General features: G+C 34.9%; 3 protein-coding genes across 5 annotated transcripts; 1 reads left to right on the plus strand and 2 right to left on the minus strand.

Moving 5' to 3' along the window:
• Positions 1-748: 748 nt before the first annotated feature.
• On the minus strand, positions 749-2,007 carry LOC143605279 (histone H2A-like). Its single transcript, XM_077081450.1, has 2 exons — positions 1,607-2,007; positions 749-1,115 (listed from the first exon to the last, which is right to left on the minus strand). Exons 1-2 carry the CDS (start codon positions 1,814-1,816, stop codon positions 873-875), a joined length of 453 nt encoding a protein of 150 aa, XP_076937565.1. The 5' UTR covers positions 1,817-2,007; the 3' UTR covers positions 749-872.
• Positions 2,008-7,513: 5,506 nt separating this feature from the next.
• On the minus strand, positions 7,514-10,874 carry LOC143605290 (uncharacterized). Its single transcript, XM_077081455.1, has 2 exons — positions 10,290-10,874; positions 7,514-8,152 (listed from the first exon to the last, which is right to left on the minus strand). Exons 1-2 carry the CDS (start codon positions 10,806-10,808, stop codon positions 8,129-8,131), a joined length of 543 nt encoding a protein of 180 aa, XP_076937570.1. The 5' UTR covers positions 10,809-10,874; the 3' UTR covers positions 7,514-8,128.
• A 7,205-nt stretch (positions 10,875-18,079) lies between these two features.
• On the plus strand, positions 18,080-23,005 carry LOC143606842 (ras-related protein RABE1a-like). Of its 3 annotated transcripts, XM_077082481.1 has the most exons (10): positions 18,080-18,121; positions 18,236-18,337; positions 19,639-19,711; positions 19,790-19,890; positions 20,761-20,826; positions 20,918-21,015; positions 21,143-21,205; positions 21,282-21,374; positions 22,239-22,370; positions 22,471-23,004. In XM_077082481.1, the coding sequence occupies exons 2-9, from the start codon at positions 18,268-18,270 to the stop codon at positions 22,320-22,322; spliced, it is 648 nt and encodes a 215-aa protein (XP_076938596.1). In that variant the 5' UTR covers positions 18,080-18,121; positions 18,236-18,267; the 3' UTR covers positions 22,323-22,370; positions 22,471-23,004. The 3 variants fall into 3 exon arrangements, with proteins under 3 accessions (XP_076938596.1, XP_076938602.1, XP_076938593.1); XM_077082487.1 differs by lacking the exon at positions 18,080-18,121 and having other exon boundaries at positions 18,167-18,337; positions 22,524-23,005; XM_077082478.1 differs by lacking the exon at positions 18,080-18,121 and having other exon boundaries at positions 18,167-18,337; positions 22,471-23,003.
• Positions 23,006-27,555: the final 4,550 nt, after the last annotated feature.

The following is a 27,555-nucleotide window of genomic DNA, read 5'->3' on the forward strand; positions in this document are numbered from 1 at the left end:
TGGCAAACATCTTCAGTAGTTGTCTTTTCTTCATCAGTTAATTGTTTATTTTTATGTTAATTGTTTTTTTTATTTTTCATGTTATACAAATACGAATCGTAGTTTAGAATCCAAATCGCAAACGAAAAACGAAAAAAAAAATAAATTTTTACACTGTAACCGGTTGGAACCGGTTACGGTACAGGAACCGGGTTAGGAACCGGTAAGAACCGGTTAGATAGGTTAGGGGTCCGAGGGTGGGAGAACCGGTTCGATTCCCTAACCGGTTCGAGCCTGAAACCGATTTAAAAGGGGGTTTTGAATATAGGAACCGGTTAGGAACCGGTTCCGGTTCCTAAGTCCCAAACCGTTTTGAACATGCCTAGGTGGAAACACTTGAGCGAATACTAAATCACAAGACATATGTGACATCAAATCTAAGAGATTCCCCAACATAAGAGTAAATCTTGGTTTATTCGATTAGAAACATCCCCAACGTCAAATCAGATAAATCACAATTTGTTCATTTACAAACGAAATAAAATAATGTCATGTGACTATGTGAGACGTGTGACATAAATGTGTTTGGAACTCTTAAAACTTTTAAGTAAATCGCAAGTTATTCATTATATACTTAACATCGAATACTATAAATGAAAGTATAGGAGCAATGCGAGAGAGTGATTCGTGACTCATCCGGTTTAAATTCATTTGACTAAACCATATTTAAACATTAAAAACAAGCAATGTAACACACATAGAATTAATATCAAACAAATTTCATTCCATAAAAGATAAATTCCTTTAAACCATACTTAACTTTCAACAAAACCAAATCAGTTTACAATCATTCTATCCCTCCCTAAACTACACATCCACTACATAATCTTCATCTAAGCCTTCTTCGGCGATTTCGTCGCTTTTGCTGGCGACTTCGGCTCCTTGGCAGCCTTATCACCCGTCCTCTTCGGTAACAAAACTGCGTTAATATTCGGGAGCACACCACCATGAGCAATTGTCACACCAGACAAAAGCTTTCCAAGCTCTTCATCATTTCGTATCGCCAACAACAAATGCCTTGGGATTATTCTACTCTTCTTATTATCTCTTGCTGCATTTCCCGCCAACTCCAAAACCTAAAATGTTAGAAATTTCAAACTTAATATTATTAGGGGTGTGAAAAAAACAGAAAAACACCGATCCAAAAACAAAAAAAAAAGAACAAACCAAAACAAAAACAGACAATTGGTGTTATATTTGTGTAAAAAAACAAACTTATGGTTCAGTTTTGGTTTCTCACGTAATAAAAACCAAAAAAAACCAAACCAAACCGGATTTCTAGATTTTTATTTTTTATTTTAAGTAATTACAAGAATTTAATAAATTTATAACTCAAATATTTTTGGTCAAATTTATAACAATCACTTAATTAATAATCAAAAAAATTATTTATACCTTTATTCATTAGTTTCAATTTAACTTTTTTTCTAACATAAAATTTCAAGCTCAAATGGCAAAATCAAACCAGAAACAAAACAAAAACTGAACAGTTTCAAACATTCAAAAACCGCCAAAACCGCATCAAACTATGCCACGCATAATTTTGAAATAAAATAAAATTAAATACCTCAGCAGCAAGGTATTCTAAAACTGCAGCAAGGTAAACAGGAGCTCCAGTTCCAACACGCTTGGCATATCGACCGACTTTGAGGTACCGGCCGATCCTACCTACGGGGAACTGGAGGCCAGCCTTGACAGAGCGGGTGGTTGGTGGTTTTTTGGGACCACCCGCTTTCCGTCCTGCGGCTCCTTTCTTCAACTTTCCACCGGCTTCCATTGCAATGTGTGAATGTTTTTGTTTTGTTTGTGTGAGAGTGAGTGTGTGTGGGATTGTGGTTAATGAGTGTGGGTTTATATGGGTTTGGTTTGGGTTGGTGATCCGAGTGGGTTTTGTGTTGGTGGTGTTTTGGACGTTGGATTGGGTTTTAGGATGGACGGTGGAGATTGTGATCCTTGTGAGTGGGTTTTAGCCAATAGGAGGATTGGGTTATAGATTTTGAAGTGAAATAACCTTTTTCATCCAACATGATTCTATTCTCCTTGCACATGTTAAAATTTATGTTACTATTTTACTTAGTAATGAGAAAAATATAGAATAGAAAATCCTAGCATTTGTTTTTCTTCTTCTTTGTCAATCCTCCATTCTCATTTTGTTGTGAACCAGATGTTATATGACTAGTTTGACGTCCGTGTATTACACGGGTAGTTCTTGAAAATACAATATTTAAAAAATAATCAGTATACAAGAAACAATAAACCCGTTAAACACTATTAATACAGTCGTTGTACAATAGTCTTTAAAACAATTTCAAAGTCAAAGATAATTATAAATATCAAATGTTTCCCTCGTAACTCTCACTTGCTGACCGGGATTTAAGTATTACATGAAAACTTTATAAATACTTGTGTTAAAATATTAGTTATAAATCATTTATACTAAGGGTGTGCAAGAAACAGAAAAAACCGATCCGAAACCGAAACAAAAAACCGTTGGTTTGGTTTTATGTTTTTATAAAAACTGAACTAACGGTTCGGTTTTGATTTTGCATGTAATAAAAACCGGAAAAACCTAACATAACCGGATTCCTAAATTTGTATTTTTTGTTTTAACTAATTTATAAGATTTTAATATATATCTAACTCAAATGTTTTTGGTCAAATGCATAATAGTTTATCAGTTAACAATTAACAAAATTATTTATACTTAAATTCATTATTTTCGGCCAACTTTTTTTTCGGTCTAAAATTCTCAAGCTCAAATGGAAAAAACGAAAACTAAAACCGAACGGTTGCAAACTATCCAAAAACCGAAGTTTTGGGTTGAGCCCAAAACTGCACAATGCGCACCCCTAATTTATACATTAGGTAATATTAGAATTTATGATATGTTCATTTTGAGAGTTGACCCGAAAAGTCAAAAAAGTTAAAAGTTGATTAACACTTTACAGGAGGAGCTAGTGGGATTGGATTAGAGACATCAAGAGTACTTGCACTAAGAGGAGCACATGTTATAATAGCAGCAAGAAACATGGAGGCTGCAAATGAAGCAAAACAAAACATCATTAAAAGCAACAAAAATGCTAAGGTTGACTTTCTTCAGCTTGACCTTTCTTCTCTCAAGTCAGTCAAAGCTTTTGCAAAACAAATGACCTTTTGAAAAAAAATATGAAGTAAATATTAAATTAATAAATTTTGAAACATAAATTTTTAAAATGGTAACTATTATACATTTTTTTAAAAAGTGAGGTTTAATGTAAAAGTGACAACTAACAACACTTATAGCATTTTATTAAAATGTATAAATTTTAGTACTTCATTAACGCGCTCTTTAATTACTTCACCTCACCTGGATTTTCTAGTCTACAAATGTTCATTTTATCTTCCTTTTGACTTTTAAAAGATTTGAGATCTATCTAAGAAAATATACGTCCAAAAAAAATGAAAGGTCTTTTACTGTATCACAAACCCACGATCACATACCGTAAGTTGTAGTAAAAAAGAGAAATATAAAGATATTCGTCACAAGGTAACGTGAAATTTAACATCATTTGGTGGAAAATAACAAATTGTGTTAACAAAACATTGAACATAAAGAATGAATAATGTAATTGATAAAGTTAAAGGACCAAACATATAATTTTTATATGCTTAATGGGTGTAAAATGTAAGTTATTCTTGCAATGGCTAACGAGTGAAGTTTGGTGATCAGGATCAATAAACACAAAAAACGAAATTTAGATCATAAGTTCGATCTTTGCAATTTTCATTAGCTTGAAAATTATAATGCATAAACTCTTAATGATATAACCCACAAGCTCGGGTATATATACTAATTTAGATTTCAAAACCCAACTAGACTAGAATACAAATACCATAATTATATTCAAATACTAATTGGTAAAAACAAATCTAAATAATAATTAATAAATAAATTCCTTGTTGTCCAAGTCATTGGCTCGACTTATTCACCAAGTAATTTATTCCATGTAAACCAAGTCATATGCTCAACTTGATAAACAAGACACGAACTCATCATAGGCTCGATGAGTCGGCCAAACCCGTCTCATTGACTCGAGGACAAAAATTAAGTCCAACAACAAGTCCTCCTGATGTAATACTGGTTAGATTCACCCAGTAGATTCACCACATCTATATACACTCGCCTTTCGATTTGGAAAAAAAATGTCACCTAAGGCTAATGCATGTGAACACTTGCCCGAATGCACAACTATGTGGAGAGATGAAACCTAATCACTTGGTCTCTCATAAACACCGTGTTCCCGAGTTTCATTTAAAACAGGAAATGAAAAGAAAATCAGGGATGAAAATGATATGTTGTGTTCCCGAGTTTCATTTAAGGAAAGAAAAATAAAAATGGCATTCCCGAGTTTCATTAAAAGAAAAATAAAAAAAGAGGGGAAATGAGAGAAAATGATAATATAAGGGAATTTGTATCTTTTCAAAATTGAAAGATTTAAAATGAATGAAAATTGAAGAGAAAGAGAAGATGCTAAAAGAAAAAAGAAAACTTTCTTTTCCCTGCTTTTCTTTTTCATAAATGAACTCGGAAAACACTAACATCGGTTTCTACAAGAACACCGACAGAACCCGACATAAAAGGTTACGCCCTTAAGAAGAAACCAAGTCACAAAAATTATCGTTATTCTTTTATTTTTAGAACGACCAACTAAGTAACGTCGAGTATTCCGTACACAGCCTCCATTAACTAAAGATAGCCCGAGCCGACCACCGGTCCGGAACGAGATAAAGTGAATAATAATTATATGGATTCGTTTTACTACCGAAAAAAGAAAGAAATATAAAATATTGCTTCCGTGGCACCTTACGTACACAAATATCTTGTTCCATTCGTACACCTTATCCGTTCTTTATTCACAAATATCTTGTTCTCCATGTTCCAAGTCAAGATATTATAATAATAATAATAATTATTATTATTATATGGATTCGTTATAGCTCTTGATATTATAATTAATTAGTTAGTTTCTTCTTCGTTGTTATTATTTTGAGACCTTTGGATACAAGTAATTGTTTGATTGTTTGTTATTATATCTTTTTTACTTTAGATTCATTGTTCATTATTTCATATGTGAAAGTTATGTGTGTAAACGAGCTAAACCGAGCCCGAATTTGACTTGTTTTGACTTACGAGAGCTTGAGTTCGATTCGTGAGTTGCTTTTTTAAGCTCGAGCTCGCCTCGTTAATTATATTTTATTAATTTTTTTCGTATACATATTTATTTAATTTTATATATTTTTGAGAAAAATCTTAAACGTGCCTATGCTAGGTTCAGGGGCGAAGGTTAGTGAGGGCCGAAATTTACCTATTTTTGTGTAATGTGAATTTACATGTTTTTGTCAGAAAATTTTCATACGTAATGTAAATTTAGCCGTTTTCGACCGAAAATTTCAGCTGGCCCCCTCCGTTTTTGAAATTCTTTATACATTTTGAGGCCCCCCAGGTGTCTTAGTCCAAGCTTCGCCACTGGCTAGGTTCGCCTTACATGGGCCAAAGCTCGGTTGTGTAGTGTGAAATTAATACATAGAAGTCCAGAAGAGGTAAAACTTGAAACTACATAGAGCTCGTTAAGGCTCTAAGAGCCTAAACGAGCTTCCCATACAAGGCTCGGTGACTAAACGAGCAGCTCGAAAAGGCTCGGCTATTTTCGAGCTTTTTATTGATCCGATCTCGAGTAGCTCAAGAGCGGTTTGCCTTGTTGCACCTCTAAATTCAAGCACATGTATACTCGTTATATAACCGATCTCTTAACAAGCTGTTGTTTAGTGGATTCATTTCATCTTTTGAATGGTTTTGATCATATTGTTGACTTAGTTATTAATCTCATTTGATCTTTTAAAGATCAAACTATTTTCCTACAATGGATTCATAGTTATTAACTTATTACATATATTTATTTGCAGTTCCTTTTGATGCAAATGGATGTTTTCTCTCGCATTGGTTTCCCGGTTCATGATGTTAACAGCCTTCGTGTGTTCAGTACGGATTCGCTGAGTTCCAGTTATCGATGCATGGGTGATTTTTTAGTGGATGAACTTGCGTATGGAGCTACCAAACTTTTGAATATCCAAGTTGATGTAGAACAGGTTTCGGTTTCAATACCGCTCCATAAGAAAGATGAAAAACAGATCAAAAACGAGTGTTTAGAGTCTCATCAGAGTGATATAATCACTGTAAGATTTTTTTTTTTTTTTGCGTATTATAGAGTTGTAATGATAATTTTAAATCATATTTAACACACTAACTATATAAGAAGCTGATGGCCTCTGCCCAACCTGTCATAACCGGGATTTACTGTTGGATTTTGTTGTGAATCTAAATATATATATTTATGTTTTTTTTGTAATAAATCGTTGCAGGAACGTTTGAAGCCTGTATCTGCCATGAAAGGCAGCCGTGAGAAGCATGGATTAAGCCCGGCTAAACAGCTGACCGTGAAGTGGGCCGCAGACGTCTATGATCCAGTCCCAGCTTCATCATTACACATAGTATTCAACAGGCCGAATAAGCATGGTAGAAAGAAGTCGAAGAGCAAACAGAAAAACAAGAGTAAGTCACGAGGAAGTAAAGGTAAAGACAAAAAACAAGCCGGTTAACACATGGGTTTCGAGTTGTGAGCGCAGCCTGTGGTCAGGTATCGTCGTCCTTCTAGGAGGGTAGTTTTGTCAATTCACATGGATCGACTTGCATATCAGTTACCTAGTTATCTGCAGTCACAATAGGTTTTGTTTATATTCCATAAGATCATAAATAAACATTAAACGATATCGTAGTGTTGTATCTAGTAAGTTTTTAGATCGTTTATCCAGAACAACTTATTTCGTTTTTAAATAATCGCACACTCTTGAAATAACTTTTTGTTGCATCGGAACATCCAAGCCAGTAAATCTAATAGTTAATGTTTTTTTCCTGAAAGTTGTTACTTATTTTGGATTTAATGAATGCTTATGATATGAAAAGACTGTTACAGTTTAGTAGTCATTGAAGCACGGGCCAAACATCGCATAACATTCGTTAAAAGGAGTCGTATAGCGATATCGTAATTTGCCTGGGACTAAAATAGCAATTCTTGAGGTGCACAAATCCAGCTTTTATTTTTCTTTTGAAAACTGGTTCCGGTTCTGGTCAACGAATCAGTAGCCCGTTGTTTTTCTCCTGAAGGATTATTAGCGGTGAATATGGTTTTGCTAAAAGCCAGTAAATCTAATAGTTAATTTTTCTCCTGAAGGTTGTTGTTATTTTGGATTTGATGAATGCTTATGATACAAGAAGACTGTTACAGTTTCGTAGTCGTTGAAGCACGGGCCAAACATCGCATATTGGTTAAAAGGAGTCGTATAGCGATTTCGTAATGTGTCTGGGTCTAAAATAGCAATTCTTGAGGTGCATAAATCCAGCTTTTATTTTTCTTTTGAAAACTGGTTCCGGTTCTGGTCAACGAGTCAGTAGCCCATTGTTTGTGAAACCGGTTTTGGAGAGGGAAGTGAGTTTTTTAGCGCGCTTCTAAATCCAATGAGAATCCGAGTTTTTTAATGCACCTCTAAATCCAATGAGAAAAATTTAAGATCCAACTGAATAGTGCACACACACGCCACTAGTTAAAAATACTAAAGGCTGCTCTCAAGCGGGCGAATTGCCTTATGAGCACTTACGATTGATTGATGCATCCACCGACACTTATAAATTCTAATCGTTGTGCATGATGTCCTAACTGAAAGACCAAGTCTTGAGTCGCGGATCTTTGTAACAGTGATTCCAAACATAATCCACACATAAATACTGGTAATTCGGTTCATGTCTGGTATGAGACCAAACAGGTTCTAACTTTAATAAAGAGCCATTTCAACAAGGGTGGATTAAATATTTAACAAAGCTTCCATTTACAAAAAACGAAAACAAAGATCATTCCTTTTAGCATATTATCTGTAAAAACTAGTCTATCAACATACGAAAATACTAACACAGTATAGAAGTATCAAAATCTTTATCTTGAGCTAAGAATCTACTTGCTGATGGTCTCCACATAGACGGGGCTTCATGTTCCATTTTTTATACAAACGAGCCGTCTAGACGCTGCCAAGCATAAAAAAAAGTGAGTATGCAAGCGGAAGAATATTAACTTTTTCCATGAATGATAATATAGCACAAATGAAAGGCGACATTTTTCAGACACTTACAAGATGAAGCAAACAATTCTTTTTGATGTTTCTGCTGCATTTATTATTTATTATGCCAAAATACGCATGTACAATCAAATGATATCATTTCTTGTTTTGTGGGGTGTCACGTCAAAACTACCGTAACTCTTTTCTTGGAAAGATTCGAATCAGATGTATATTTTCATCATCATAACTACAATTTACAAATAACTTTATGATACTAATTTATTTGTCTTGGTCTGTAAGGCTATATGCAGTGGAGAGGTTACAAATTGGGCGAATAGCGACACGTAGCGCCCAGTCAGCAAAGGGTAGGAAATTGTTTTTGGGGTGTAATGGTGTTGTAGCCCAATACACACACACACACACACACACATATATATATATACATACACCACACACAGTCCATTATAATAATAATAAAATCAAAAGGGAAGAACGGCAACAAATACCTCCCCCCCTATCTCCCCACAATTCGCCAGAAGGGGGGGGGGTGTTCTCGCCGGAGTTCACCCCAAGACCACGCCCACTACGGGTGGCCTAAATTCCTTTATGTACTCATAGTTATAGAACACACGAAATATCATTTACAAGTCATAAAATATTGGCAAGATTTCTACGGCTCTACCTAATACATCCATATAGTTCTATAACCCTACAAAACGCATGTAAAAATATAATATTGCATCTAAAATCTCAATCAAGATCCACTGATCTGGCAATCCCTATGTTTTCTTGCCATATTTTGCTACTTTGGCTTTATCATTGGCTAACAAAGCATTATATAAATACCATATTTAGTACACGATAGTTAAATATAGCAATCTCATGCATACACAATTAATATTACTAGATCATATATTCACAGAAAAACTTCAAACACATACAAATCTTAGATAGACATATAAGAGTATCGACTACCAAAAATAGAGCCTAAAAACTGAGGAAACATCATCATCATCATCATCATCGTACTCAGTATATCCCACCAATAGCAATGCTATGGTAGGGTCTGAGGAGGGTAAGATGTAGACAGCCTTACCTCTATCCCATAGGGATAGAGAGGCTGCTTCCGGTGAGACCCCCGGCTCGATAGTAGTTTTGCATCAAGCCTTGGACATAAGGCACATAGCACTCAATCATCGGGACACCGGCTGATTGGTGCATGTGCCCTTGTCTTTCGGCTATCAACGCCACCACATGATGCCTGATTAACCTTCCGCCACTTTTAACGTTATTTTCACGAGATTAGTAAAATAACGTCAAAATTAGTGCAATTTTACTTTTGCCCACCCGAGGGTTCACACATATATACATTATATGCGCGCACCGCAAGCAGGGCGTCAAAAACTGAGGAAACGCATACTCTAATTACCATCCAAGCTAAAAACAATATACGAATCTAATCACAATTAAAAAAACAACATAAACAAAACACATAGCTTTTAGCTACTAACTAACTCCCAAAAAACACAACAATTTGCACAAAAATGTGATCATATAACATAAACAAAACCATTTGCAATGTTAATAACCTATTTCACAATATTTAACAATATCATATTTAGCAAACAATACTTATATACAGCAATCTCATGCATAATTGCATTATGCATATGCAATTAATATTACTAGAAAAAATATTCATAAGAAAACCTAAACGCGTACGAATCTTAGAAATACAGGCGTATCTACTACTGCAATTGGAACCTAAAAATAGAAAAAGTTCATAGTCTAATTACCAGTGACGCATATTTGTGGACGAAATTCCTCGTATCCTAACAAACATGAAACGCTAAACGACCTTCTAAGAAATAAACACACACCATTTAACTACAAAGTACAAATCAACTCGTAAAAAAGAACAATTTGCACAAAATGTGATTGCAAAACATAAACAAAACCATAACACTAATCATGTTTTGCCCAAATCGCGAATTCAACCATTTATTTACAATATTTAACACCTTCGACAACAACCAATAATTCGTTAGCAACATAAATCCAAACAAAAATCCACTCAACCGAAAAACCAGGGTCGTTAAACAAACCTCGGCGACGAACCGACATTCATACTCCTCCGAAGCACCCGACCCGACACCCTCACTCGACCGAATCAACTCCTTCAACCCACAATTCACAACCTTTTCCACCTTCACCCTCTCGAAATAATTCCCGTAAACATATTCGGGATCATACCCGGTCTCCTCATCAAACACCATCACATGCCCATGCCACTCCCAAACCCGATACTCCGAACCCGCCTCCGAATAACACCCGACACACACATAATGCTCCCCGATCGCCACCGCCTGGCCCGAATTAGCCTTCAACTTTTCCTCACCGTTTCCACTCGTAATTATATTAATCAACTCTTTCTCCAGCTTCAATTCTTCAACGGCGAGATGGGTTTTGATGGGTTCGGTGGTAAAGTCATCGTCTTGATGGTCTAATTCGTCTAATTCTAGGGTTTGGATTAAATTGGGGGTTAATTGAGGGTTAATTGGGTTGATTTGGAGCTTGTTGATTAGGGTTTGGAGAAGATGGGTGTCGAAATTGGGTGAATTCATGTTCAATTTTGAGTTTTCAGGTGTTGATTTGATGGTTGTGTGTTGGGAATTAGGGTTTTTGATTTTGTTTTGTTTTAATCACGGTATTGTAACATACGTGATGGAAACCGACCGGTTTCGTGTAAAGTGTAAACTCACATCGTTTTGTTTTAGTTCTAGTACCGTAACGAAATTCAACCAAATGCTGATTTTTTTAGTTATGTTATCGTAACGAACGTGACGGAAACCGACCGAGTTCGTGTAGACTGACTGTCTCAACGCCTGGGATCGATAACGGTTGGGTTTTACCAACTATCATGTTTTACTGACCGACTGCAGCCCATTGATCTATCTCAAGATTATTTTTTTTTGTTTTAGTTCCAGTACAATAACACACGTAACCGAAACCGATCGTATTCGTGTCAACTTACCGTCTAAACGCTTGGGTTTTACCACCTCCCAAAGTTTATAAACCTGTCCCGGCACTAGTTATTTTATTAACTAGATTTTCAGCCAGGGGCAGTTGATAACGATGAAACTCGGGTGTTGGTAAAACCCGAGCGTTCGGTCGGTGAGGTAATGCGAATTCAGTTAGTCTCATTAACGCTCATTATGGTATAGACCATTAGTAAAACTTTAGCGTCCAAAAAATATATTCGTCAAATTAACATTTAAAAAGTTAAATTATTTAAAACGACGTTTGTTTGGTTTGTAAACCCGAGCATTGGTAAAACCTAAGCGCTATCGGTCCCGAACATTAAGGTTGTAATTGGACACAAATTCGGTCGGTTTCGGCTACATTTGTTATGATACCAGAGCTAAAAAAAGGGAAACAACTAATTGGGTTGAACAAGTTAGGACTTTGTTTGAGTCAATCAAATCCAAATTCCAAATTAATTCGATTTGACCCAGGAAAAAATAAGTGTTTTTTTTAATATGTATTCGAGTGAACCAGCAAACGAGTTGATATCATTCCAAGCTTGTATTCAAGGTGAGACAATTAGCTCAAGCGTATTTCAAGGGAACTTTTAGGCGTGGTGGAATCAAGGTGTTGAATAAGGCTTCGTCTTTTCAAGTGTTGATGGATCAAATAACATGGACGGTAAAACTATAAGAAATCCGTTAAAAAAAATAAAATTCAAACAAATTCGCGAGCTACGAACTTGAACAACCCTATTCGGGTTTTCATATAAAATAGGAAAATTAGATTTAAATAATCCCACCTTGAATGCATTGGCCAATAATAATCCCACATTCGGTATTTTCCGCTGGCAGTCCCACCTTTTCAATGTTTTTTGTTTTATAATCCCCCGTTAAAATAAATTAACGGGGTTAAGTTTTTGATTATGTGGCGAGTGACATGGCATTTTTAATATCCACTTGGCTTTTCCCTTTATAGTCCCCCCCTCCCATTACTTATGTGTAATACTCCCCCCCAAAATTAACCACTGAGCCCTAATTAGCTTTTCCCTTTGAATCCGATTGAATCCTTAGACCAAAAATTGTCGATTGGATCCCAAAATGAGTTCGTCCTCTTCTTATCGCGCACTAAACCCTAAGCTTTTTAGGATTGACACCAACGGGAAGGTCTATTGTAAGCACGACCTGGTTGCGACACTCGGAGTAGCCGGAAAACGAAGTTCCAGGCCAGGTCAAGAGTTTTATGGCTGTTCGTTATGTCCTGTAAATTTGTTACTTTCAAATTTTGTGTTGTTAGATGTCTTTTTTTTTTCTAACCGATTGCAATTTATGGGTGTTTATTGTTAGAGATCCGATTGCAATTTCTTTATTTGGAAAGAAGATGTTGATGCTCTAAAAACAAATCGGTGCAACTGCACCATGCTTGAGATGAATGTTCAAAGGCTAGAGTTAGAGAAGAAGTTGCTAGTAGAGGAGAACAAGAGCTTGAAAAAAACAGAAGGTGGAATGCCAATCATACCATATGTTTGTGCATTTGTTTGTGGTGTATTGTTTGCAATGTACTTCTTATTTTGACCCATGTGGGAAAGATTAGTTAGCTTGGCTTTTTGTAAGACTATGAATGTAAGACTAGTCAGCTTCTCTTGGCTTTTGTAGTAGAATGTATGTAAGACTAGTTTGATAGGCTATTGTAGAACTATGATATGTATTTGCAATTTTTGATGCAAGGTGAATGCCAAAATATAGCTTATGTTTAAGTATTTGTTTGTGTATTGTTTGCAATGTTCTTGTTATTTTCAGCCCAACTTTAGTATTGGTTACCATGAATCTATTGTACTGACCAAATTGACACTAAACACATTGCATTGCATTGTTCAAATTGAGCACAATATGATTACACATGTATTGACATTGACAAAATTGACACTAAACACATTGCATTGGCATATAGCATAATTAACACATCATTATCCAAAAACCATTAGTACCAAGTACATAGAGCACATGTTTAGAACAAAAGCATAACATAACAAAAGGCAAATAACACATAACAAGTTCATAGATATTAAGTTAGAAACATAACACAACATCTAGACTTCATTCTGGTCCATCTTTGGTCTTGGCAACCTTTTTTGGCCTTCCTCTCTTAGCTTGGCCTTGAGAAGATTGTTGTGTAGCCTGAGAAGGTTGAGATTGTGATGCTGCTGATTTTGGTGCCTTCCCCTTTGACCTTTTAGATGGCTGAGATTGTTGAGTGGCTTGAGAAGCTTGTTGACTGGCCCTAGAAGGTTGTGGATTACCTTGTGTTGCTGCCACTGACTTTTTTGGCCTACCCCTCTTTCTTGAAACTTGAGAACTTTGAGGTGCATTTTTAGAACAAGATGACTTGTTATGGCCTTTTTCATTGCAGTTCTTGCAAGTCATTAACAAATCATGCCTACTTAGCTTCCCAGGTTTCTTGGTCTAATGAGGATCTTTCTTTCTGTTTTTTTTTAGGTCTGCCAGGACCAATCTTGATGGGTGAAGGGTTTAATGGTAATTCAACACATGGCCAATATTTTTGTGAAGGCAATGGTGGAATAGTGTGTTCATATGACTTGAGATACATCTCCTTTGTGTAACTACTGTCAACAAAATCCTCAGCATTCCTTTTCATAAATCCTGCAACTGCACATACATGATGACATGGGATACCAGTTAAGTCCCATTTTTTGCATGTACATGTTCTATTCTTGATGTCTACAGATGCATCATCATAGGACTTAACTTGAAACACTGTGTTGCTTGATAGGTACACAGTACACATATAAGCTTTGTCCTTCTCTCTATCCAGTTTTCTTTTTTGAACTCTAGGGCATACCACAACCTTTTTAGCAGACATTTCATTTTTGTTGGTAATTAATCTTGTCATTATTGCCAACCTTCTATCCTCTAACATATCAATTATATGCTTTGACCTAGGCTTGATGATATAACCGTTAAATGTCTCTGCCATATTGCTAACAATAACATCAGATTTAGTATGAGTTTGAAGATAACACCTGCAGAAGCATTTTGGATTTTGGTTAATGAATACTTCATATGCTTCAAGTTTCACTTGCTTCATATCTTCAAGTGCAATTTTGTGATCAGCCTCATTATATGCTCTTGCAGCCCTCCAATATAACTCCTTTAATTCATCACCCTTGAACTTTTTATGCCAATTTGCATATATGTGCCTAGCACAATTCCTATGCTCAGCATTACTCCAAACAGAGGCAACACCATTCAGTAATCCCTGAAAGAACATATAGTTGAAGGGAATAAGAAATTGATATAAACTATAAGATAAAACCATTAAATATACCTTTTGCTGGTCAGATACAAGTGTCCAACCCTTCCCTTCATCAGTTACATCCAAGCACTTCTTCAACTCAGTCATGAACCAATCCCAACAATCATTGTTCTCACCTTCTACTATAGCCCAAGCTACTGGATATATCTGATCATTAGCATCTCTACCAATTGCAGCCAATAACATTCCACCAAGAAATGTCTTTAGAAAGCAACCATCAAGACATAAAAGTTTTCTGCATCCTGCTAGAAAACCTTGTTTGACTGGATCAAAACAAACAAATAACCTAAAAAAAACCTCCACACCATCAACTCCATAATACTCTGATGAGACAGTCACAAGTTTAAAGGTAGATGTTGAATTTACTTGCTTCAAGACTATTAAATATGACCCCAACTTACAATAATGATCTTTCATTGAACCATGCAATTTCCTTTGAGCACTTGTCTTACTCTTATAAGCCATCCAGTTAGTAATTAGAACATTAAACTTCTCCTTAACTGCATCCTGTATATCCTTTGCAGGCCAATGTGGTTTAGCTTTGAAAATTGGTAGGAACTGGTCAGCTATAAAGCCAGCAGTAAGTTGTCTATTCTTCAACATATTTCTCTGACAAGTGTGTTCATTAATTGCAGTTTTGATCAAGAAACAACCCTTCCTAGGATGAAAGATGCATACACCTTGAATGGACAATCCTTAACACAACAAAAACCTAATCTTCCATGCCTGTTCTTGTCACTTACCGTAACTCTAAGATTTCTCCCATTACAAACTGCATAATTTCTAACAGCATTTCTAATAGCTTCCCTTGTTGGGAACCTTGTACCAACTACCCACTCCCACTTTGACCAATCTGTATACTCAGTTACAACAAAAACTTTTACCTTGTGCTTCTTTCCCTTTATATCATCATCCTCACTCTCTCCGGGTGAGTTGACATCCCCCTCAGAATCTTCATAGCTGCTACAATCATTATGTGCTTCTTCAACTTGAATTTCACTATGGAAGTTTTTTAATAACCTTTCAACCAACTGCTTTTCTGCCAATTTACTTTCTTTTATTGCAGCAACAGATTCCCTCCACTCATCATCATCATCATCATTTGTCCAAACTTCATCATCACCTAGATTCAACTCTTCTTCAATTTCTAACTCTGATCCATCATCAGATCCATATGCCTCTCCTTCAAATGCAGATCCATTGTTAACTTGTATCTCACTTTGGAAGTTTTGATTGGTGATTGGTTTGGGAAGGGTACAACTAGTGGCGCCTAAGAGTAGTTTGGTAGGAGTTAAGATTCTGTTGGCAGTAGCTTTAGTAAACCCTTTCACAGGTTGGTTTTCTGGATGGGCTTTGGTGTTAATGGGTTGGGCTTTGGTGTTAATGGATTGGGCTTCAATTTGGGCTTTGGTGTTACCTTGTGCATAGAGATGGAGGATATGCTTGACATCTTTGTCCCCCAAATTGACCACCATGTCCATGACATCTTTGTCATTTTTAATCTCCCTAAGTACTCCATCAAACTTCTTTCCAGGCATCAAATAATACAACTCAAAGTCCCTAGTTGAATAAGACTTAGTCTCAATCAAATAATCCATCAGCTCAAAATAAGACATCTTATTTACTTCCACCTCAAACATATAACTATCACCTCCTTCATAGTGCAATTTCGGATTTGGTTGTAGCTTCCCACCATGCCATGCTTTAACTTTGATTTTGTCATCTATTCTAATCATTTTAGAAGTGGAATAAGGATTAAAGCAAATAAATAACTTTATTTTGGATAATAAGGATTTACACATTTCAAGAACATACCTTATTGCAAGCTCTGTGGATCGTCTTCGTCGAATTAGGGTTCCAATGGACAACAATTAGGGCTCTGATAATATTTTCCTTCGAATTGGGGATTTTGAAGACTTTGTTCTTCGAATTAGGGTTCTGTTCTAGGAAATGATTTGGGATTTTGATTAAGTATTTACGGTTGTAAAAAAATAAGAGAAAGTGGGGAGTATTACACGTAAGTAATGGGAGGGGGGGAATATAAAGGGAAAAGCCAGGTGGATATTAAAAATGCCATGTCACTCGCCACATAAGCAAAAACTTAACCCCGTTAATTTTTTTAACGGAGGATTATAAAACAAAAAACATTAAAAATGTGGGACTGACAGCGGGTAATACCGAAGGTGGAATTATTATTGGCCAATGCATTAAAGGTGGGATTATTTAAATCCAATTTTCCTATTAAATAATATCAAATAAACTGAAAATAGATCAAAAACAATTTTAATAAATTTCAAAACACATAGATTCTTTCCTTACATATAGCCAATACATCAAATGAAAAAAAAATGAAAAAATATGTAACAATAAAACCATTTCTTCAGTACTATGAACTCATATATCATGAGTACTTTTTTCAATAGTCGTCGTTATCATTATATAGGCAGAAAACTATAGGCGAGGTACACGTTTATATGGCAACATCAGTTATATTGGAACCGAACATCATTCCCTATCTCCTCAAGCTCTCGACGATGTAATCAGCATACAGATCCCTTCAAGTTACAAACCAGAGTCAACGTCACAAACACAAGAATATATATATATATATATATATATATATATATATATATATATATATATATATACTTACACACATACGAATGTATATAATTACAAAACATGGTGGATGTCATGAAACCAGTGTTAAGTACAGAATTGCAATAATCACGTAAACACTTGTACACGCTGGATAGAAGATTATGTAGTGGGATATGCAGGTAAAAACTGTCTTACGTATGCGGTTCTAGCAGTTCTCTACTTAAAACTCGTGTTTGTATTGAACATTCCTCTTAACACATGCACACACACGCACATATCCAGTTTCCACGCATCATGGGGTACGATCTCACAACGGTTAAAGAGTCGACCTTGGACATAGCCCCAAGTAGGATAAGTTTATACACGAGATTCCCTGCCGTTAAAACACACACACACATACACACACTTAACCAAACGAAAACATATACATCTTATATAAGGTTGTAGGCGAACCCTAGACGACCGACTGAGACTTTGGTGTACTCGGAATACTTTACCCAGAAATGGTAAATATAAAAAAAAAAATTAAATTTTGGATATTATATATTTGTCGTTGCATGTATACTAATATTTAAAACAATATAAATGAATATCAATTTAAATAAGAATATTACATTTTTAAATACTAAATTACTCTAAAATTTGTTAACTATTAACTAAAAAAAGTTGATATTTTTATTAATATTATATTATAGAAATATGGATTACATTATATTTTTAAGTCATAATTGGCTCAAGTTAGATATGAATTAACCATCTTTAATTAATTTTAAATGATCAGACGAAGTTAAATAAACTATCTTCGATGCCATTCCCATTTAAGTAATTCCAACATGGTCTTGTATTTATTTTAAAATTTAAAATAAAAGAGAATAAAAAACCAGTTTCAACGGCCGACCGGTGCTGACGTATCAGAGACGCTTCTCATATTTGTTTCAGATCTCTCTCTCTCTCTGTGTCTCTCTGATCCATCTGGTTAGTAAATCTATACATACAACCCTAACGTATATATACATATATATACATACATTTATTTCGATTTCCGTTTTTATTTAATTTTCCCCTAATTTTATATAGTTACCAGCTCGCCTAGGGTTTCCTTTTGATTAATATCAATATTAATCAATGGCTGCTCCAGCTAGAGGTCGATCCGATCACGATTACCTAATCAAACTCCTCTTAATCGGCGACAGCGGTACGTAATTGTAATTGTAATTCAATTCATTGTTTGAATCTCGATTTAGGGTTAATATACGTACTATAATTATGTAATGATCGTCCTTTTGCGTTAATTGTTTGTTATGCGTATTGAAGATGTTTTGTTTTGTTGATAGAATGATAGATAATAGTAGTAATAGAAGCTGTTTGATTATTCTATGCATGCAAACTGTTTGTTATATGTTTTGATTAGAATGATGAAACAGAAGTGGAACATTTGGAGTTAAACTACTCGAGATCGGCTCGCAAAAAAAGCTCGGATCGAGCCGAGCTTAATCGAGCTCGATCCGGAGCTCGAGCCTATAAATAAGCTTGTATAATAGCTCGAGCTGGCTTGTGAGCTTAAACGAGCCCATGGTTAATATAATTTTTGTTTATTATGTTTAATACATATTTATTTAAATGTTATTGTTATATATAAAGTTATGATGATAATAATTAAATAATATATATTATGTTATGTACAGATTTGTAAAAAAATATAATTAAAAATAATTGTAAATATATATAACTAATTAATAAATAATTAACGAGTCGAGCTTTTGAAATAAAACGAGCCTAGCTTGAGCTCCAGCTCTCTGTAAGTTAAACAAACCGAGCTCGAGCTCAAATTGTCAATGGCGCTCATAACGCTCAATATTGAATTTAGCATAGTGTATCGTCATCTTCCCGCTAAATTCATGTAGCGACCTACTAGCGCAAGAAACAGTGGTTTCTGTTTTCTTTTTAGGTAAATATGGATAGCGATTGAGAGGAAGATTTTTTAGGGTTTTTTGTTTCAGGATTGAAAATGAACTGTATTTCTTTTATCCATATGTACCGGATTTTGATAAAATATATATGTAAAATATTTTTAAAATTTTCTTCTAATGTATCGCTAAACTCGAAATAGCGCCCGCTATTCCATCGCTATCGCTGTGTAGCATATAGGTAGGTTGACGCTATTTGCTATTGACTACCATGCTCAGCTCAGTTTGGCTAGTTTGCACCCCTAACAATAACATATAGAATTCATAGGACTTTATTCATATCCGCTTAGGAAAAGATTAAGGTTGAATACTTTCAGCTAAGAATCCAAAAATGGAAGTGGCAGCTTTCTTTTTAATGGAAGGGACCGATTGGATGTTCCATACACCGATTGTGTTTCCCATTTTGATTATATTTTGCTACCAAAATATCATAGTTTTTCTGATATCTTCTTTTAGATTAAAAATCTAGATATACTGATAGTATTATATCACTCAGACGTTAATGATTATATTTTGTTCACTACTGCAGGTGTTGGTAAGAGTTGTCTTCTGTTACGTTTCTCGGATGGTTCCTTCACCACTAGTTTCATCACAACCATAGGGTTCGTATGTTTACATTTTTAGTTGTAAATTGTCTCAGGTAATACTGACGGTTAATACTTTGGTCTTCATGTATATAGTATTGATTTTAAGATAAGGACCATTGAGCTTGATGGGAAACGAATCAAACTGCAAATCTGGGACACTGCTGGTCAGGAGCGATTCAGGACAATCACAACTGGTAAGAGCATCTCCAATCATGTATCCACTTTCTCATTTAGTCTAGGTGGCAAATGACATGGATGAGAGATGAGAGAGAAATAGATGAGAGAGGGTGTTTCATGTTCACAAAAGTGAACAAGTGTGGATGAGTTATGTGAGTGGGGAGTTGGTGAAAAGTTAGAGAGATGAAAGAGAAAAGTAGAGAGATGAGAGAGAAGTGGATAACTAGATCATCCACTTTGTTTTGCATTGTGGATGCTCCAAGTATTTAAGAAAATATTTTTTTCTACAAATATTTCTTTTAATGAGGTGTTTGTTATAAATGATGTCAAATTCTTTTAATTATGTAGTATTTAATCCTATTACCCATCTAGAAGAACATTTGATTGTTAATATGTATTCTGTTTCACAATGTTAAGTCAGCTTAATGTCATAGAGCACATTTTAGTACATGTTTAAGCATTTGAATGCAGAATCTGATAAGGTTTGATATATGTGAAGATTGTGATAGATAGAGTGAAGACCGGATAATAGGGATAGGATGGAAGAACGATTGTATTAATGAAAACGTAAAGGTTACAAGTTCCGGGCCTAGCCCTATCTCACTGCATAAGCAGGAGCCATGGCAATGCCATATTCAACATAAGCATACCCCCCCTCCCTATTAGCTATTAATACCTATTAATAGAAATATAAATTGCACTTAACCCTTCCCCAAAATAGACAAATGATATTTAGACTAGAACTAGATCATGATTCCTATCAGAATCTGGCTGCGTGATAAGAATTTACAGATTCTTTCAAGTATGTAATATTTAAACCTACAGATATAAAGTAGGTCACTGGCATTTTATATAATCTTTCGGATACTAATCTTGGTGTTTTGCAGCATATTACCGTGGAGCCATGGGTATTCTGCTGGTGTATGACGTAACTGATGAATCATCCTTCAACAGTAATTGCTTATACCTCTTACCTTTAATTAGTTACTTTTCATAATATTTTTTTCTTTTAAGTGGTCTTATTACGATGATTTATATGTTTAGACATCAAGAATTGGATTCGTAACATTGAACAACATGCATCTGATAATGTGAACAAGATACTTGTTGGGAACAAGGCTGACATGGATGAAAGCAAAAGGGTATGCTCTTTTAATACATACGACCTCTTAAATCATTTTATTAAAAGAATTAGATTATGATTCAGAAAATATAATCTTTCTTATATCATTATCAATTTATCATCATCATTCATGCTGACTTGTGTAGGCTGTTCCTACCTCAAAAGGCCAGGCACTTGCAAATGAATATGGAATGAAGTTCTTTGAAACTGTAAGTCAAACATGTATGGATAGTCAAACATCATCAGTACATGCCTAAATTGCTACTTATATTAATATTTAAACAGAGTGCAAAAACAAATATGAATGTGGAGGATGTCTTCTTCTCTATAGCTACGGATATAAAACAAAGACTTTCTGAAACGGACACAAAACCTGAGGTATGCATATTACAGTTATCTTTGTATTATCTATAACCAATGATTTAAAATGAGAGCCATACGTAAACTTAAATAATCTAACATATTATGGGTCGATTTGGGTTGTTTGAAATAAAACATGTAGCTATAAGTGCACGAGTTTAGTGAGTCAAACAGGTTTAAAGTTGGCCTGTATCATTTTATTCAAAGAATTAGATTATTTTTGCTGTTTTGTTAGGTGAACATCTTAATTAGGCACAAATGTTTTTTTGAAATGAACAAAATGTGTTCGCTGGTCAACCAACCATGTGGTTCGTTTCAACTAGGGGTGTAGATGAGTCGATTCGAGCCCGAACTTGACTATTGAGCTCGGCTCGTTTTGAGCCTATTTCTAAAGCTTGAGCTCGGCTCATGAGTTGTTTTTAAGCTCAAGCTTGGCTCATTTTGAGCTCTATTTATAAAGCTCGAGCTTGGCTTGTCACTTGTGAGTAGTTTTTCAAACTCGGGCTTGGCTTTTTTTTTTTTTTTTTGTAATTAATTAATTAATTTAGATACAGTTAAGTATGTGTGTGTGTGTGTGTGTGTATTGATATTTTAGTTATATCTATCTAGAATATAATATATACCATTTAGTTTTTTTTTACCATAATATTTATATAAACGTATATATTTAAGATATCAAATAAAAGTTTTATATATAAAAGGCTTGTTTTTAGGCTCGAGTTCAGGCTAGGCTCATTTTTAGGCTAGAGCTCGATTAAGCTTGGCGCAATTCGAACTTGTCGATCTCGAGTAGCTCACGAGCTCCTATGCTCGTTTATGTCTTTATCATTCTTATTCTAAAATCTTGTTATGTTTTTACCCTTTTGGTATTTCTAATTACAGCCTCAGACAATTAAGATCAACCAACCGGATCAGGCAGCCGGAGGTTCACAAGCTGGCCAGAAATCATCAACATGCTGTGGATAAAACACATGAGTTGCATTGAAATAGTGCATTTATGACGCGATTATTAAGGTTTTCTTATAATTCTAAAGCTAAAGTTGTTCTTCTCATGATTGATTAATTTAACATATCTGTCACTTTGTCGCGTCTGATCCATCGTGATATCCTGTAGACTTCCTTCTAAAGAAACGGAATCTTGACTTGATTAATCTTTTGGAAAAGCAGGCTTGGAAAGAATATGAAATTGCGAAAAGATGGTCAAAGTTACTATCAATAATTGTGAGATGAAAAGACATCAATAATTTTTTAAATAATTTCGGAGCAACAAGTTTGGAGGTGGGAATATTTTCTGCTTCATGCTCTCACTTTGTAGCTTGTAATTCTTTTAGGAATGATTTAAGTTTCGCACAATTTTCAGCATGTTGTTTACTTCGGCCGATAGTAGTAAAGTCGAGGGAGGGAGTGTTGGCTGTGTTGACCCGAAACACTTTGTCACAAAATTTGTTTTGTTTCTATAAATAATTATCGTGTCATATATACAATGTGTGATTTATGCAAGTCCTGTAGTTCTAATTTTTGTTTTTGGTGCAATGTGCGACACCACTGAGGTGTTTGGGGCGTGCTTCGAGTCTTGCAGCACACTAGTTATGCATCAAACCATGTTTGTACAATACAGATGGTTGAACTTTATATTGGTTAGTTGAGTTTTTGAAACCAGTGTCATGTATACATGGATGTTGTATGTATAGTCAATCCGAGTCTTTGCGAGTAGTTATAGAGATATGCATGTATTGTCGAGGGATTCAAGATTTGTGACGTTTGGATAATCTGAGTGTCGTGAAACACTTTTATATCGAAATAATTTGGTGCTTTTCCTGAACCTTAAACTGGATAAACTCAACTTCTGACACAAACGAGCACGTGTGTTTATGAATTTCGTGAACCGGTGTGCTCAAGCGATTACCAAATGACGTCTTATATAGGGGTTTAGTTGGCGGTTTATAAAATCACCAAGTTTACAATTGGTAGTTTTAGAACCAAGTAAACCACCATAAACCCCCTTGGCAGTTATATAAGTGCCATAACTACCGATAGTGGTTAAACCTCTATAATTACCGGTGATGTTGTCTCGTACTCCGTTTTCAGATTTTAGAACAATTTTGATCAAGTGTGCACTCCACATCTCCTAAGTGAATTCTTATTACCCAAAATGGTCTGATGACACTAAAATCACCAACACGTACATAAAATATTTTGTTTATAACGAGTAAATTAACACACTGGATACAACTAAAACTTTCACAAGACTACAAATTTTGATGACACTAGACATTTATAAGTGCATTTAGCTTTAAAGAGATCACTTATGAGTTAGGTCTTTGTGAGTGTGATGGCCATCTTTATATCACCAATGAAAAGAGGGTCAAAACACATAAGTGATGCTTGTTTTTGACAAGTTTTGCACTAATTTTTTCTAACATTTTTTAATTTATTGCATAAACTATCATACATCAAATGCTAAAATTGTAAAAGTTGCTACTTTATTGGTTGCATGGAAACATAATTGTGTGTTATACACACTTAACTACAACTCTTTTATGTGTTTTTTACGTGTGACCAAGTTGGTTTTTAGAGATAAAAAGGATTTAATAAATGAGTTGGAGTCATGAAAGAGACTAGCTTGTTAGGAAAATTACTGGTCTAATGACACGAGGGTGATGGCTGGAAACCTGACTCAAGGGTTTTCTCACATTGGTGAGTTTCCTCCTTAATGGTGTTCTCGGGTGATTCAAACCTAAAATGTCAAAATTAGTCTGGACGGTTGACATTATGTTTTAGGAAGACTCACTCGGGTATTAAGGGTATATCCAAACGTTGTTAGAATAAAATTATGTTAAAAGTCATGGTGTCCATACTAATTTTGATTCATAATCTTTTCTTTAACTTTGTATTATTGCAAGGGACATTGTTAAAGAAGCAAGTCACATTCGTATATTTTTATCTACTTTGCTTATGTTGCAACAATGATTGGCTTTGTTTTTTTAAAGGTAGACTTTGTATGAGAATATGTATTTATGTATTGGGTGACCCAATGGGTAGTAAGATATAAGGAAAGATGTACAAAATGGTCAAGTTAACCAACTTTCTTTTTAAAATAGTATATTGGGTTTTCAAGCGAACCCAAAAAGGTTTAATGAGAGCTTGACAAGTAAGCTCGTTTGGCATACAAGGCACCCTTGTAGTCGTCACGTATTAACACAAAAAACCAGGGGGTCAACCAACATCTCGCACATGATATTACCCAGCTACAAGAGAGCTGGAAAATACATGTCTTTGGCCTTCGCAAAAGTGGTGTCGGGTGGAGAAATTAGACAAACCTAACTAAAGTGGTGTCGCGTGGGAAATGAGACAAGCTCAACTATAGTGGTGCCAAATCATATATAAGTTGACCACAGAGGTACCGGGAACCCGACACCTCTACAGCTGAGTTATACATGATTTGGCACCACTATAGCCGGGTAAGTGACTGATAGAAACCGAAAATTTGGTTTATTAAAATAGACAAGAACAATGATAGTTAGCTCGATTCTAGATGAACTATTTTCCAATTAATTCGATTCGAGAAGGATTAGATATCCAATTACAAGGATTTTCACCAAGTGAATTGATAAACATAAACATCGATGATCCATAGACTAAAACATAAACACATAAACAGATCTAATAGTATTAATGCTCTCCACGGGTTGGATATGTATCAATACGTGGGAGTGATATGTCGTGATCATGCCCTAAAATTCTCGTAAAGTACTTGTTCCTTTACTTTGTCATACTTTGTCAAAGTTTTGCCCATCTCAATATTTGCTTGTTGTTGCTTCCAAAATTTGAGCTCTAAAATTTTGTTTTTATTAGCTTAAAGGGCATGTAACGTTCTCAAATTCTCCATGTATGTTCCTATCTATAAAAGTTTAATACATCTTTTTTTTTCTTTTTCTTTTCTTCCTTCTTTACCATTACTAGAAATACATACTTTCAATTTCAAAAGAATCACCAACTAAAGAATTAGGTAGGTGACGAAAGCCAATAAACCAATCATAATATCAAAAAGTTAAAGTTAAATTATTATTATTATTATTATTATTATTATTATTATTTTTATTATTTATTTTATTAAGATCATTGTGATCACACACTACTTAGGGAGTTTGTTTACCCAACTCGATAAATTAATTATTATTATATTGTTGCATGCAATCAATGTTGTAAAAGTAGGTCTATAAGGTCGGGTATTACTCGAGTAATTGTTACAAGGTATGGTGTCGAGACAACATACTTTAACTTCGCCTATTACTAATAATCAATCAAATGTGGTCAAACTAAGCCAGCATCGGATCTAGTCGATCAGCTTGAGTCGAATTTAAATTTAAAAAATAAAACATAATTCATTTTCAATAATATTAAAGAACGAATATCATTTTTTAAATTAATGATTAGCAATTTTTAGAATAACTTAGCATTTACAAATATATTTATCTTATTTATATTGGTGGTGAACCGGTGAATTCCATGTATGCTGTCGTAGTGTGAAATAAAATGTCACGTGCAGGTTGCTAGAATTGGTGGTATTAGAATTAAAATCAGTTACATACGTATCTGAACATTGATCGATTAATGTTGTAAATGGTGGACTCGAAATTTTAAATCAGCTATATCATTATCCGCATTGATGAATTTGGTCAATTGGAGGTTGATCATACCATATTTTAAGAAATACGGACCAACTAAATGTTTAAATCAATTGTCACATTTGTATTTGTATTTCATTTTAGTTATAAAATTGATCATATTTGTTTGTAATATTTGTATTTATGATTTTTTTTATATACTTTTTGTATTAAACCGGTGTCAAACACAAAGATTACATGTTTTTTACGTGTGACCAACTTGGTTTTTAGAGATAAAAAGGATTTAATAAATGAGTTGGAGTCATGAAAGAGACTAGCTTGTTAGGAAAATTACTGGTCTAATGACACGAGGGTGATGGCTGGAAACCTGACTCAAGGGTTTTCTCACATTGGTGAGTTTCCTCCTTAATGGTGTTCTCGGGTGATTCAAACCTAAAATGTCAAAATTAGTCTGGACGGTTGACATTATGTTTTAGGAAGACTCACTCGGGTATTAAGGGTATATCCAAACGTTGTTAGAATAAAATTATGTTAAAAGTCATGGTGTCCATACTAATTTTGATTCATAATCTTTTCTTTAACTTTGTATTATTGCAAGGGACATTGTTAAAGAAGCAAGTCACATTCGTATATTTTTATCTACTTTGCTTATGTTGCAACAATGATTGGCTTTGTTTTTTTAAAGGTAGACTTTGTATGAGAATATGTATTTATGTATTGGGTGACCCAATGGGTAGTAAGATATAAGGAAAGATGTTCAAAATGGTCAAGTTAACCAACTTTCTTTTTAAAATAGTATATTGGGTTTTCAAGCGAACCCAAAAAGGTTTAATGAGAGCTTGACAAGTAAGCTCGTTTGGCATACAAGGCACCCTTGTAGTCATCACGTATTAACACAAAAAACCAGGGGGTCAACCAACATCTCGCACATGATATTACCCAGCTACAAGAGAGCTGGAAAATACATGTCTTTGGCCTTCGCAAAAGTGGTGTCGGGTGGAGAAATTAGACAAACCTAACTAAAGTGGTGTCGCGTGGGAAATGAGACAAGCTCAACTATAGTGGTGCCAAATCATATATAAGTTGACCACAGAGGTACCGGGAACCCGACACCTCTACAGCTGAGTTATACATGATTTGGCACCACTATAGCCGGGTAAGTGACTGATAGAAACCGAAAATTTGGTTTATTAAAATAGACAAGAACAATGATAGTTAGCTCGATTCTAGATGAACTATTTTCCAATTAATTCGATTCGAGAAGGATTAGATATCCAATTACAAGGATTTTCACCAAGTGAATTGATAAACATAAACATCGATGATCCATAGACTAAAACATAAACACATAAACAGATCTAATAGTATTAATGCTCTCCACGGGTTGGATATGTATCAATACGTGGGAGTGATATGTCGTGATCATGCCCTAAAATTCTCGTAAAGTACTTGTTCCTTTACTTTGTCATACTTTGTCAAAGTTTTGCCCATCTCTATATTTGCTTGTTGTTGCTTCCAAAATTTGAGCTCTAAAATTTTCTTTTTATTAGCTTAAAGGGCATGTAACGTTC

This window comes from Bidens hawaiensis, unplaced genomic scaffold, assembly GCF_021521415.1.
Source record: "Bidens hawaiensis isolate Kalapana, Puna unplaced genomic scaffold, B.hawaiensis_p1.1 tig00002123_1, whole genome shotgun sequence".
NCBI lineage: Eukaryota > Viridiplantae > Streptophyta > Magnoliopsida > Asterales > Asteraceae > Bidens > Bidens hawaiensis.